Source organism: Lagenorhynchus albirostris, chromosome 14 (assembly GCF_949774975.1).
Source record: "Lagenorhynchus albirostris chromosome 14, mLagAlb1.1, whole genome shotgun sequence".
Taxonomy (NCBI): Eukaryota; Metazoa; Chordata; class Mammalia; order Artiodactyla; family Delphinidae; genus Lagenorhynchus; species Lagenorhynchus albirostris.
Window position 1 is genome coordinate 35,487,065 of NC_083108.1, and position 15,385 is coordinate 35,502,449.

Below are 15,385 nucleotides of genomic sequence, written 5' to 3' on the forward strand. Positions count from 1 at the left end.
ATTGGTATTAAATTTTGTCAAAAGCTTTTTTGCATCTATTGAGATTATCATATGTTTTTATCACTCAATTTGTTAATATGGTGTACCACATTGACTGATTTGCATATACTGAGAAATCCTTGCATTCCTGGGATAAACTCCACTTGATCATGGTGTATGATCCTATTAATGTGTTGTTGGATTCTATTTGCTAGTATTTTGTTTTTGGATTTTTTTCATCTATGTTTATCAGTGATATTGGCCTGTAGTTTTCTTTTTTTATGACATCTTTGCCTTGTTTTTCTACAGGGTGATAGTGGTCTCATAGAATGAGTTTGGGAGGGTTCCTCCCTCTGTTATATTTTGGAAGAGTTTGAGAAGGACAGGTGATATCTCTTCTCTAAATGTTTGATAGAATTTGCCTGTGAAGCCATCTGGTCCTAGGTTTTTGTTGGAAGATTTTTAATCACAGTTTCATGTTCAGTGCTTGTTATCTGTCTGTTTATATTTTCTATTTCTTCTTGGTTCAGTCTCAGAAGGTTGTGCTTTTCTAAAAATTTGTCTATTTCTTTCGAGTTGTCCATGTTATTGGCATATAGTTTCTTGTAGTAATCTCTCATGATCCTTTGTATTTCTGCTGCATCAGTAGTTACTTCTCCTTTTTCATTTCTAGTTATGTTGATTTGAGTCTTCTCCCATTCTTTCTTGATGAGTCTGGCTAATGGTTTATAAATTTTGTTTACCTTCTCAAAGAACCAGCTTTTAATTTTATTGATCTTTGCTTTTGTTTCTTTCATTTCTTTTTCCTTTACTTCTGATATGACCTTTATGATTTCTTTCATTCTGCTAATTTTAGGGGTTTTTTGTTCTTCTTTCTTGAATTGCTTTAGGTGTAAGGTTGCATTGTGTATTTGAGCATTTTCTTGTTTCTTGAGGTAGGATTGTATTGCTATAAATTTCCCTCCTGTAACTGCTTTTGCTGCATCCCATAGGTATTGGGTGGTCATGTGTTTATTGTCATTTGTTTCTATGTATTTTTTGGTATTTTTCTGTTATCTCTTAGTTATTTAGTAGTGGATTGTGTAGCCTCCATGTGTCTGTACTTTTTTACCATTTTTTTTCAGTTATTTATATCTCATCTGATAGCATTGTGATCAGAAAATATACTTGATATGATTTCAATTTTCTTAAATTTACCATGGCTTTATTTGTGACCCAAGATATGGTTTATCCTGGAAAATATTCCATGATCACTTGAGAAGAATATGTATTCTGTTGATTTTGGATGGAATGTCCTATGAAAATCAATTAAGTCCATCTTTTTTAATGCATCATTTAAAGCTGTGTTTCCTTATTTATTTTCATTTTTGGTGACCTGTCCATTGGTGAAATTGGGATAATAATGTTCCCTACTCTTATATTACTGTTGATTTCCTTTTTTATGGCTATTAGCATTTTCCTTATGTATTGAAGTGCTCCTATGTTGGGTACATAAATATTTACAATTGTTATACCTTTGTCTTGGATTGATCCCTTGATCATTATGTAGTGTCCTTCTTTGTCTCTTGTAATAGTTCTTATTTTAAAGTCTACTTTGTCTGTTATAAGAAAGATACTCGAGCTTTCTTTTGATTTCCATTTGCATGGAATATCATTTTACACCTCCTCACTTTCTGTCTGTATGTGACACTAGGTCTGAAATGGATCTGTTGTAGGCAGCATATGTATGGGTCTTGTTTTTGTATCCATTCAGCCAGTCTATGTCTTTCAGTTGGAGCATTTAATCTATTTACATTGAAGTAATTATCAATATGCATGTTTTTTATTACCATTTTCTGAATTGTTTTGAGTTTGTAGATCTTTTCTTTCTCTTGTGTTTCCTGCCTAGAGAAGATACTTTAGCATTTGTTGTAAAGCTTGCTTGGTGCTGTTGAATTCTCTTAGCTTTTGCTTGTTTGTAAAGTTTTTAAGTTCCTCGTTGAATCTGAAAGAGATCTTTGCTGGGTAGAGTAATCTTGGTTGTAGGTATTTCCCTTCACCAGTTTAAATATGTCCTGCCACTCCCTTATGGCTTGCAGAGTTTCTGCTGAAAGATCAGCTGTTAACCTTATGGGGATTCCCTTGTATGTTAATTGTTGCTTTTCCCTGCTGCTTTTATTTTATCTTTGTTTTTAATTTTTGATAGTTTCAGTAATACGTGCCTTGGTGTGTTTCTCCTTGGATTTATCCTGTATGGGACTCTGTCCTTTCTGGACTTGACTATTTCCTTTCCCATGTTTGAGAAATTTTCAGGTATAATCTCCTCAAATGTGTTTTCAGATTCTTTATTTTTCTCTTCTTCTTCAGGAACCTCTTTTATTCGAATGTTGCCCCATTTAATTTTGTCCCAGTGGTCTCTGGGACTGTCCTCAATTGTTTTCCTTCTTTTTTCTTTATTCTGCTCTATGGTAGTTATTTCCACTATTTTATCTTCCAGGTCACTTATCCATTCATCTGCCTCTCTTATTCTGCTATTGATTCCTTCTACAGAATTTTTAATTTCATTTATTGTGTTGTTCATCATTGTTTCTTTGCTCTTTTGTTCTTCTAGCTCCTTGCTAATCGTTTCTTATATTTTATCCTTTGTATTTCCAATATTTTGGTTCATTTTTACTATAATTACTCTGAATTCTTTTTCAGGTAGACTGCCTATTTCCTCTTTATTTTTTTTGGTCTGGTGGGTTTTTACCTTGCTTCTTCATCTGCTGTGTATTTCTCTGTCTTCTCATTTTGCTTAACCTGCTGTGTTTGGGATCTCCTTTTCACAGAATGTAAGTTCATAGTTCCTGTCGTTTTTGGTGACTGCCCCCAGTGAGTAAGGTTGGTTCAGTGGCCTGTGAAGGCTTCCTGGTGGAGGGGACTTGTGCCTATATTCTGGTGGCTGGTGCTGGATCGTATGTTTCTGGGGGACAGTGCTACCTCCAGTGGTTGTTTTGGGGTCTCTGTGAACTTAGTATGATTTTAGGCAGCTTCTCTGTTAATGTGTAGAGTTGTATTCCTGTCTTGCTAGTTGTTTGGCATGGGGTATCCAGCACTGAATCTTTCTGGCCATTAGGTGAGCTGGGTCTTAGCACTGAGATGGAGATCTCTGGGACAGCCCTCAACAATTGTTATTACATGGGACTGGGAGGTCTCTGGTGGTCCAATGTCCTGAACTTGGGTCTCCTACCACAGAGTCTCAGGCCTGACACCAGGCCAGAGCACCAAGCCCTGTCAGCCATATGGGTGAGAAGAAAAGGGAGAAAATAAGAAACAAAGAAAAATAAATAAATTATTAAAATAAAAAATATTTTAAAATTAAAAAGTAATAATCATTAAAAAAAAAGAAGAGAACAACCAAATGAACAAATCCACCAGTGATAACAAGTGCTAAAATCTATACTATGGTAGACATAAAAATCAGAAACACATCAGTCTCAGAAAGAAAACCCCAAGTCTACAGTTGCTCCCACAGTCCACTGCTGCAGTTTTGGTTTGATTTGTTGTCTATTCAGGTATTCTACATATGCAGGGTACATCAAGTTGTTTGTTGTGATTTTATCTGCTTCTCCTGAGGCTGCACTGAGAAATTTCCCTTTTTATTCTTTGTTTGCAAAGGGGATTTAATCTGCTGCTCCTGGGGTTTAGGTTTCTTTTTGACACCACCTCTGTGTATAGGTCACCCTCAGGCATCTGTTCCCATTCAGACAGGGTGGGGTTATATCAGCGGCTGATTATGGGGCTCTGGCTCACTCATGCTAGCGGGAGCAAAGGGTATGGTAGTTATAACTGGAATGCAGGCAAGCCTGGGGCAGCAGAGGCCAGCATGATATTGCCACAGCCTGAGGTGTGCAGTGTGTTCTCCTGGGGAACTTGTCCCTGGATTATGGGACCTTGTCAGTGGAAGGCTGCACAGGTTCCTGGGGGTGGCGGGGGCTTGTGGATAGTGACCTGTGCTTGCACACAGGATTCTTAGAGGCTGCAGCAGCAGCGTTAGTGTTTCATATCCGTCTCTGGTGTCCGAGCTGATAGCCGTGGCTCATGCCTGTCACTGGAGCTCATTTACGTGGTGCTCTGCCTTCTGTGGGTAGACAGGGAAGGAATCCCCTCTCTTCGTGCTCCCTCTAACAATGGACTTAGGCAGGTCTAGAGTTTTTCCTGGACTCCCTCCCAGCTAGATGGCCCCCTTCAGGCTGTATACTGGCCCCCTTCAGGCTGTGTTCACACAGCCAACCTCAGTCCTCTCCCTGGGATCTGACCTCCAAAACCTGAGCTTCAGCTCCCAGACCCCACCCAAACCGGTGGGTGAGCAGACAAGCCTCTCAGGCTGGTGAGTGCTGGTCAGCACCTATCCTCTGTGCAGGAACCTCTCTGCTTTGCCTTTGGCACCCCTGTTGCTGTGCTGTTCTCCGTGGCTCCAAAGCTTCCCCCCACCCTCCCACACGTGTCTCCACCTATGAATGGGCTTTCTATGGTGTGGAAATTTTTCCTCCTTCACAGCTCTTGCCAAGAGGTGCAGGTCCCATCCCTATTCTTTTGTTTCTGTTTTTCTTTCTTTTTTCTTTTGCCCTACCCAGGTAGGTGAGGATTTTCTTGCCTTTTGGGAAGTCTGAGGTCTTCTGTCAGTGTTCCGTAGGTGTTCTGTAGGAGTAGTTCCACATGTAGATATATTTTTGATGTACTTGTGGGGAGGAAGGTGATCTCCATGTCTTATTCCTCTGCTATCTTGAAGGTCCCCCCCGTGTACCAAACTTGTGAGGTACAAAGACATAACATAAAATTAGATTACAAGTATGGTCTAAGTGGCAAATATATCACTTTCCATTAATTGATTTATATGCAATAATATTTACATTGAGCTTCTACTATATATCTGAAACTGTGAATCATTCATTGAAGAGGCGTTCCTTGTATCATTGTTATATTCATACAACCAACTCTAGAACTGCACCATTTATTCAGCATGCAAACAACAAAAGGGTGGTCCCTGCCTTAAGTGACCACCTCAAAGGTTCTGAGAACATAGACAGTGACAGTATGAAGAGATAGCCAATAAGATGGTTGTATGTGCTGGATGAAGAGAGGAGCTAGAAGAAGCATCCGAGTTGGCCAGGGACAGTCAGAGAAACAAAGATAAAAAGAACTACCATGTAATGAGCCCTTATGAGGTGTCATACCCTATAATAAGCATTTGTCAGATATTATCCCTTATTTAAACTCCATTGCATATGAGGTAGGTATTAATATTATAGTAACTTTAAATATGTAGAAAATTGAGGTAAAGAATTGTTAAATAGCTTGCTCAGTATCCCATAAATGGGAAGATTCAAATTTTATATTTCTAACTCCAAAGTTCCTAGAGGAATAAAGCCAAGGTATACTGGTCACAACATCACCTACTAGTGGGTTGGGTAAATCAGTTAACCTCTCCTGATCTCTATTTTCTCGTATAATGAAAAAAATGACACTAACTGAAGAACTTCTGGATGTCTTTTCAGCTAAAACTGAGGGAGGATACTGAGAAGAAACTGAGCATCTCTTTCATATGAGACACCTGCATCTTTGTATATCAAATTCCCAATATTGGTGTATTGTATTATAAATTTCCTATTACTTATAAAACAGGATTATTTTTGTCCTGTTAAATAAAATGTTGAATTAACGTTGCATCACATTCCAGGAATACAGTAAAAAATGCGTTTCCTTCACTTTGATAATAAGTGTTTACATATTTAAAATGTATATTTAAGTTACTCCTATTCTCTCCATTTACCAAGCTGAAAAAGTTGCTCTTGACTGACATATTTCTCTTTTAACTCTTGACAAGCCTTATTCATTTCTCCAAAACAGAGCAAAGAGACCACAAATTATTCAAGTCATCCCTATGTTGGTGGAGATTTGTTCACTGGCTCTTTGGAATAAAGCAGCAATCTTCAGATTATTTCAAGAGTGAAATAAAAAACCGGCCAAATGTCTTTAAAGCTATAAACTATTGCTCAATATCTTTGCAGGGAAGTATCCATGTCAGAAGGACAAAAGTAATAACCAGGATTATGGGATGATTCATGATGGAGCAACTTGCCTCACAATATATGAGTTGAATTATGCTTGATGATCTTGATATTCTGGCAAAGAGCAAACAAATATATAGAAAAAATACACTAACTAATGCTATGGGACTCTTGAATTGAAACACTCCCCCACTCACTTTTGATTGAAGAACTCAGGAGGGAATCAAATCTACTGAGAGCATATACAGAGGAAAGAAATTGTGCATGTTGGGTGAGAAAAAGAATGGACTATGTGGCAAGTACCACCTGTGAGGCAAGTGGTAAGGTTTCAGGTAAACCTTTGAATCTCTATTAGTCATAGTTCTGAAACAAAAGCCAAAAAATATGGAGTTGTTTTAGAAACATTGTTTATGATAGTACTTTCTAAAAACAACCAGATATTAAGTGTTATATTATTTGTTCTCCAAGTAATAGCTTTGAGAAAAATGAGAAACTGCCATTATACCTAGATTGGAAACAGGGGAGGGTGATATTTTTCCGATATCTTATAGAAAAATAAGTGATAAAACCTTTACAAAAGATTTTGATTTCTAACACTAAGCCCAGTTTTACTTTTTCCCATATTTTGACAGCCTTCTCCACAATGTACATCAACATTTTGAAAAGATGATCACTGCTAGAAGTAAAAAATATATATATTTGTTATTAATTGACCATTCTGTAATCCACACTCCCTCTTTGGAGTTAGACTTTACTGATTTCTGGGTTCAATAAATATTTGAAACTTGTTGAAGTTTCACATCTTCAAAAAAAGAAAAAAAAAAGGTAGCTGCAGAGATGTGAGGCTACTCCTGTTCAAACCCTTGAAATTTTCAAGTTAAGATCAAAATTTCAGGAATAAGCATACAATTTTTTAGATGATAGGACTTTTAGTCTAAGTGAGAATTAATGGCTAACCTTACAGAGCAGCCAAAGATGCCTTGCCTCATGTTTGAAGGCAATTTAACCATCAAATTGTCCATAGAGAAGAATATTTAAACATGTAGATGGAAAGGAATGGTCAGCATAATGATCTGTTGGTAATCAACCATTTTTCTGTTAATGTGGCTGATGGTGAATTAGTCAAATGATATCCTTGAGGCACATGACATACTTCAAAGTGGTAGGTTATTGAGTATTTGGATGGGAACTACCATCACTCACAGTGGATATCAAAAGGAAGTGGCCAAAGGAGGCTACTAATACCCTAATATCTAGTTGACTTCAGGGTTCCTACTCTTATTCCAAATTCTTCCTAAATCACTTACTCATGCTTTAAATCACATTATGTAAAGGCAAAGTCTATTATTGTACTATAATGAAAAAATTGGTGGATATCATAGAAAAACATGTACATAAGATTCAATCAGATGTAGAGTTGGAACCCGGTTCCAGCCTTGCTGAATTTGCTTATCTACAAATAGCAGATGACAGATTATTAAAGGCATTAAATTAATTCATATATGTGGGAGTACCTGACATATAGTATACACTCAATACATCCCATTTTCTTTAGCTTTATACTATGTTGTTAAGGTTTTGCTTACCACTGTTGTAATTTTTTCCTTAAAAAAATGATGATATTAAAGCTCAGAGAGGTAGAAAAAAATTTTGCATGTCAAAAAGTTTTTTGTCATCTAATTAACCAATTCCAAGTGTTTTTCAAATCCTATGAATAATGTTCTATTAACCCCAATATATAATTTACCAATTAATAATAAGGATGATATGGTCATCCATGACAAGCAATAATGGTAGAGATAACATGAAAGAAGAGAGTTATTGCTTTGAGTTTTTAGGTGAGTTTCTGCAGAGAATAACTAACTTGAAACAAGTCTTCAAGATGGGAGAGCTTTTTATTTATTTTAGGTGTTCAAGTTTCTTCTAATACACAAAAATCTAAGCAGCCATAACAGCAATAGATTGCATTCTGCTAAACAACTCCCATAAAAAGACACCTATGTATGTCTTCTCCTTCTCCTTGTGCTAACAGTGACCTGAAACATGCTCTCAGAGTGGACTATTGAAGCACAGAGACCAAAGAAAATCATAAAAATCCATTTAGTGCCTCTGTTCCTGTCAAATCTGTTAACATTTTGCAGGCCAAACTAAGTCACATTATCTAGTTCATCATCAACAGCTGAAAAATTATGTTCTGCCTACCTGGTGGGAGATAAAACAAAGTCACATGGCAAAGAAAGTAGATATTTAATTCTATAACAAGGATTGAAGAATTTGAAACAACACAGTTAGAAAGCATGGAAGTGGAGAAGCAAGAAGAGCTACAATCCTGAAGCCCATGGAATGAAAACCACAATCACAACAAGATAGAGAAAATGAAAAGGCAGAGGACTATGTACCAGATGAAGGAGCAAGATAAAATTCGAGAAAAACAATTAAATGAAGTGGAGATAGGCAACCTTCCAGAAAAAGAATTCAGAATAATGATAGTGAAGATGATCCAGGACCTCGGAAAAAGAATGGAGGCAAGGATCAAGAAAATGCAAGAAATATTTAACAAAAAAATAAAAGACTAAAAGAGCAATTACAGAGATGAACAATACAATAACTGTAAGGAAAAATACACTAGAAGGAATCAATAGCAGAATAACTGATGCAGGAGAACGAATAAATGACCGGGAAGACAGAATGGTGGAATTCATGGCCAAAGAACAGATTAAAGAAAAAAGAATGAGAAGACATGAAGACAGCCTAGGAGAGATCTGGGACAACATTAAGCACACCAACATTTGAATTATAGGGGTCCCAGAATAAGAAGAGAGAGAGAGAGGACCAGACAAAATATTTGAGGAGATTATAGTTGAAATTTTCCCCAACAAGGGAAAGGAAATAGCCACCTAAGTCAAGGAAGCACAGAGAATCCGAAGCAGGAAAAACCCAAGACACTGAGACGTATAGTAATCAAACTGACAAAATTAAAGACAAAGAAAAATTTTTAAAGGAAACAAGGGAAAAATGACAACATACAAGGGAACTCCCATAAGGTTAATAGGTGATTTCTCAGCAGAAACTCTGCAAGCCAGAAGTGAGTGGTATGATATACTCACAGTGATGAAAGGGAAGAATCTATGACCAAGAATACTCTACCCAGCAAGGATCTCATTCAGATTTGATGGAGAAATCAAAAGCTTTACAGACAAGCAAAAGCTAAGAGAATTCAACACCACAAAATCACCTCTACAGCAAATGCTAAAGGAACTTCTCTAAGTGGGAAACACAAGAGAAGGCAAAGACCTACAAAAACAAACCCAAAACAATTAAGAAAATGGTAATAAGGAACATACATATTGATAATTACCTCAAATGTGAATGGATTAAATGCTCCCCAAAAAAGACACAGACTGGCTGAATGGATACCAAAAAACACCCATTATATGCTTTCTACAAGAGACCCACTACAGACCTAAGGACACATACAGACTGAAAGGGAGGGGGAGGAAAAAATATTCCATGCAAATGCAAATCAAAAGAAAGCTGGAGTAGCAATACTCATATCAGGTGAAATAGGCTTTAAAATAAAGAATGTTACAAGAGACAAGGAAGGACAGTAAACAATGATCAAGGAATCAATCCAAGAAGATGATAAAACAGTTATAAATATATATGCACCCAACAAAGGAGCACATCAATAAATAAGGCAAATGTTAACAGCCATAAAAGGGGAAATTAACGGTAAAACAATAATAGTGGGGGACTTCAACATCTCACTTTCACCAATGGACAGATCATACAGGCAGAATATTAATAAGGGAACACAACCTTTAAGTGACACAATAGACCGCATAGATTTAATTGATATTTATAGAACTTTCCATCCAAAAACAAAAGAATACACATTCTTCTCAAGAGCACATGGGTCATTCTCCAGGAGAGATCACATCTTGGATAACAAATCAAGCCTCAGTAAAGTTAAGAAAATTAAAATCATATCAAGCATCTTTTCTGACCACAACACTATGAGATAAGAAATAAATTACAGGAAAAAAACCCATAATAAACAGAAACACATGGAGGCTAAACAATACTCTACTAAATGACCAAGAGATCACTGAAGAAATCAAAAAGGAAATCAAAAAATACCTAGAGACAATTGACAACAAAAGCACGCTGACCCAAAACTTATAGGATGCAGCAACAGCAGTTCTAAGAGGGAAGTTTATAGCAATACAATCCTACCTCAACAAACAAAAAAAATCTTAAATAAACAACCTAATCTTACACCTAAAGCAACTAGAGAAAGAAGAACCCCCCAAAACGACCAAGTTGGTAGAAGGAAAGAAATCATAAAGATCAGAGCAGAAATAAATGAAATAGAAACAAAGAAAACAATAGCAAAGATCAATAAAACTAAAAGCTGGTTCTTTGAGAATATAAACAAAATTGATAAACTTTTAGCCAAACTCCTCAATAAGAAGAGGGAAAGGACTAAAATCAATAAAATTAGAAATGAAAAAAGAGAAGTTACAATGGACACCTCAGAAATACAAAACATCATAAGAGACTACTACAAGCAACTCTATGCCAATAAAATGGACAACCTGGAAGAAATGGACAAATTCTTAGAAAGGTATAACCTTCCAAGACTGAACCAGGAAGAAATAGAAAATATGGATAGAACTATCAAAAGTAATGAAATTGAAACTGTGATTAAAAATCTTCCAACAAACAAAGGTCCAGGACCAGATAGCTTAACAGGTGAATCCTATCAAACATTTAGAGAAGAGCTAATACCTATTCTTCTCAAACTCTTCCAAAATATAACAGAGGGAGGAACACTCCCAAACTCATTCTATGAGGCTACCATCATCCTGATACCAAAACCAGACAAAGGTACTACAAAAAGAGAAAATTACAGACCAATATCAGTGATGAATATAGATGCAAAAGTACTCAACAAAATACTAGCAAACAGAATCCAACAACACATTAAAAGGATTATACACCATGATCAAATGGGATTTATTCCAGCAATGCAAGGATTCTTCAATATACACAAATCAATCAACATGATACACCATATTAACAAACTGAAGAATAAAAACCATATGATCATCTCAATAGATGCAGAAAAATGTTTGACAAAATTCCAACCCGTTTATGATAAAAATTCTCCAGAAAGTGGACATTGATGGAAAATTCCTCAACATAATAAAGTCCACATATGACAAACCCACAGCCAACATCATTCTCAATGGTGAAAAACTGAAAGCATTTCCTCTAAGTTCAGGAACAAGACAAAGATGTCCACTCTCGCCACTATTTTTCAACTTAGTTTGGAAGCCCTAGCCATGGCAATCAGAGCAGAAAAAGAAATGAAAACAATACAAATTGGAAAAGAGAACTAAAACTGTCACTGTTTGCAGATGACATAATACTATATTTAGAAAATCTTAAAAATGTCAGTCACCAGAAAACTACTAGAGCTAATCAGTGAATTTGGTAAAGCTTCAGGATATAAAATTTCTTGCATTCTTATACACTAACAATGAAAAATCAGAAAGAGAAATTCAGGAAACCATCCCATTCACCATTGCATCAAAATGAATAGGGGCTTCCCTGGTGGCGCAGTGGTTGAGAGTCTGCCTGCCAACGCAGGGGATATGGTTTCGTGCCCCGGTCTGGGAAGATCCCACATGCTGAGGAGTGGCTGGGCCCATGAGACATAGCTGCTGAGCCTGCATGTCTGGAGACTGTGCTCCACAACGAGAGAGGCCACAACAGTGAGAGGCCCATGAACAGCAAAAAAAAAAAAAAGAAAAAGAATAAAACACCTAGGAATAAACCTACCTAAGGAGGTAAAAGACCTGCACTCAGAAAACTATGAGACATTGATGAAAGAAATCAAAGATGACACAAACAGATGCAGAGATATACCATGTTCTTGGATTGGAAGAATTTATATTGTGAAAATGACTATACTTCTCAAAGCAATCTACAGATTCAATGCAATACCTATCAAATTACCAATGGCATTTTTACAGAATTAGAACAAAAAATCTTAAAATTTATATGGAAACCAAGACACTGAATAGCCAAAGCAATCTTGAGGGAAAAAAAGTGGAGCTGGAGGAATCAGACTCCCTGACTTCAGACTGTACTACAAAGCTACAATAATCAATACTGGCAATATGGTACTGGCACAAAAACAGAAATATAGATCAATGGAACAGGATAGAAAGCCCAGAGGTAAACCCACACACCTTTGGTCAATTAATCTATGACAATGGAGGCAATGATATACAATGGAGAAAAGACTGTCTATTCAATAAGTGGTGCTGGGGATACTTGACAGCTACATATAAAAGGATGATATTAGAATGCTCCCTAACACCATACACAAAAATAAACTCAAAATGGATTAAAGACCTAAATGTAAGACCATACACTATAAACTTCTTAGAGGAAAACATAGGAATAACACTCTTTGACAAAAATCATAGCAAGATCTTTTTAGACCCACCTCATAGAGTAATAGAAATAAAAACAAAAATAAACAAATGGGACCTAATGAAACTTAAAATGTTTTGCACAGCAAAGAAAACTATAAACAAGGTGAAAAGACAATGCTCAGAATTGGAGAAAAAAATTGTAAATGAAGCAAATGTCAAAGTATTAATCTCAAAAATATACACACAGCTCATGCAGTTCAATATAAAAAAAATCAAAAAATGGAAAGACCTAAATAGACATTTCTCCAAAGAAGACATACAGATGGCCAAGAGACACATGAAAGGATACTCAACATCACTAATAATTAGAGAAATACAAATCAAAACTACAATGAGTTATCACCTCACACCAGTTAGAATGGGCATCTTCAGAACATTTACAAACAATAAATGCTGGAGATGGTGTGGAGAAAAGAGAACCCTCTTGCACTGTTGTTGGGAATGTAAATAGATACAGTGACTATGGAGAACAGTATGGAGGTTCCTTAAAGAACTACAAGTTGAATTACCATATGACCCAGCAATCCCATTACTGGGCATATACCCAGAGAAAACCATAATTCAAAAAGGCACATGCACCTCAATGTTCATTGCAGCACTATTTACAATAGCCAGGTCATGGAAGCAGCCTAAATGCCCATCAACAGAGGAATGGATAAAGAAGTTGTGGTACATATATACACGGAATATTACTCAGCCATAGAAAGGAACGAAATTGGGTCATTTGTTGAGACATGGATGGATGTAGAGACTGTCATTCAGAGTGGAGTAAGTCAGAAAGAGAAAAACAAATATCATATATAAATGCATATATGTGAAATCTAGAAAAGTGGTGCAGATGAACAGGTTTGCAAGGCAGAAATAGAGACATAGATGTAGAGAACAAATGTATGGATACCAAGGGGGTAAAGTGGGAAGTGGGCTGTGAGGGGTGGGATGAACTGGGAGATTGGCATTGACATATACACAGTAATATGTATAAAATAGATAACTCTTAAGAACCTGCTGTATAGTACAGGGAACTTTACTTCACTTTGCTGTATAGTAGAAACTAATACAACATTGTAAAACAATTATAGCCCAGCCTTTTTCCGCGGCGGAAGCTGCCGGCGTCGGTGCTTAACGGTGCGCGGCCTTCCGCAGCCAGGATTCCGACCTGCGAGCTCCCGGCAGCCGCGCGCCATCTTCACCGAGCGCCATGGTTTCGGCCGGCGGGCCGGAAGCGGCTGGACGCTGCGCTCTGTTCAGCCTCCTTTTGCTTCTGTTGATCGCGGGCTCTGCCCGGGGCTGGAACGGCCCTGACAGAGTATTGTTGCGGGATATAAAAGCTCTTACCCTCCACTATGACCGCTATACTACTTCCCGTAGGTTGGATCCGATCCCACAGTTGAAATGTGTTGGAGGCACAACTGGATGTGATTCTTATACCCCCAAAGTCATACAGTGTCAGAACAAAGGCTGGGATGGTTATGATGTACAGTGGGAATGTAAGACCGATTTAGATATCGCGTACAAATTTGGAAAAACTATGGTGAGCTGTGAAGGCTATGAATCCTCTGAAGACCAGTATGTACTGAGAGGTTCCTGTGGCTTGGAGTATCACTTAGATTACACGGAACTTGGCCTGAAGAAATCGAGAGAGTCTGGAAAAAACCATGGCTTTAACTCTTTCTCTGATTATTATAATAAGTTGTACTCCCGAGAATCTTGTAGCATCAGTGGAGTGCTTACCATCGTGGTGCTACTTGCTATTGCCTTTGGAGTTTATAAATTCTTCCTTAGTAATGGTCATGATTCTCCTCCACCATATTCTGAGTATCCTCCATATTCCCATCGTTATCAGAGATTCACCAATTCTGAAGGACCCTCTCCTGCAGGCTTTAAGTCTGAGTTCACAGGACCGCATGGTGCAACTTCTGGTTTTGGCAGTGCTTTCACTGGACAACAAGGACATGAAAATTCAGGACCAGGGTTCTGGACTGGCTTGGGAACTGGAGGAATATTAGGATATTTGTTTGGCAGCAATAGAGCAGCAACACCCTTTTCTGACTCGTGGTACTACCCATCCTCATACTCCAGCTCGTGGAATAGGCGTGCTTATTCACCACTTCGTGGAGACCCAGGAAGCTATTCAGCGTGTTCAAGCTCAGAGCCAAAAACCAGAACAGCGTCAGGATATGGTGGTACCAGAAGACGATAAGAAAGTAAAAAGTTGGGATCAAACACTGGATGCAAAACTTCTGATTTTTCATCACTTTCTCTTATAAAACGTGCCCCTTGCTAACAGCTGAGGAAAGGGAATATGCAAAAGTTCTGTGGTGTTTTGTCCTGTATAGCTTTTTGTGTTCTGTTATTTGAGGCTAGGGGTTGACATGACAAAATACTTATCTAGAGAATCATGTTTGTGTAACATGCAGATGTATATTATAGTTTTTGAAAGTGATGACTACTGTAGAATGCTGAGAATGTATTGTGTGATTTCTGACACCTGTGATGCCATAAGAAGCATTAAGAATGAAGGCTTTATACCAATAGACACTGAGTACAGAAATTTTCAGTCTTAGGTGGTTTTAGTTGTTGATTCATTACATCATAGAAGCGATAATAATCTATTTGGTATGTGTTATTGGGTGTTTGCTGTTCTTCAAACATTTAAACCAAACTTTGGACTACTAATTATACTTCCTTGTGTGTTTTGATCACTTCTGAGCTCAGGAGCTTTGAACCTGTCAGTGGTGTGTGGGGTTCTGGTAAGTGAGAACTACCTTTTTAGGAAAAGGTAGAAAATAAGTATCTAGAAGGTTATTGTGAATGGCAGTGTGCTGACAAAAATGCTTGAAGCCTCCGTATTCATTTTTTTAAGAAGTA

General features: G+C 37.4%; 1 protein-coding gene across 1 annotated transcript; it reads left to right on the top strand.

The window, feature by feature from the left end:
- The first annotated feature begins 13,656 nt into the window (after nucleotides 1-13,656).
- Nucleotides 13,657-15,053, top strand: LOC132532291 (store-operated calcium entry-associated regulatory factor-like). Its single transcript, XM_060170629.1, has one exon. The coding sequence runs from the start codon at nucleotides 13,716-13,718 to the stop codon at nucleotides 14,715-14,717; it is 1,002 nt and encodes a 333-aa protein (XP_060026612.1). The 5' UTR covers nucleotides 13,657-13,715; the 3' UTR covers nucleotides 14,718-15,053.
- The last annotated feature ends 332 nt before the right edge of the window (nucleotides 15,054-15,385 follow it).

What these genes read in the sequence shown, in the direction of transcription:
- LOC132532291 (XM_060170629.1), top strand. Translation starts at nt 13,716, where the DNA reads ATGGTTTCGGCCGGCGGGCCGGAAGCGGCTGGACGCTGCGCTCTGTTC.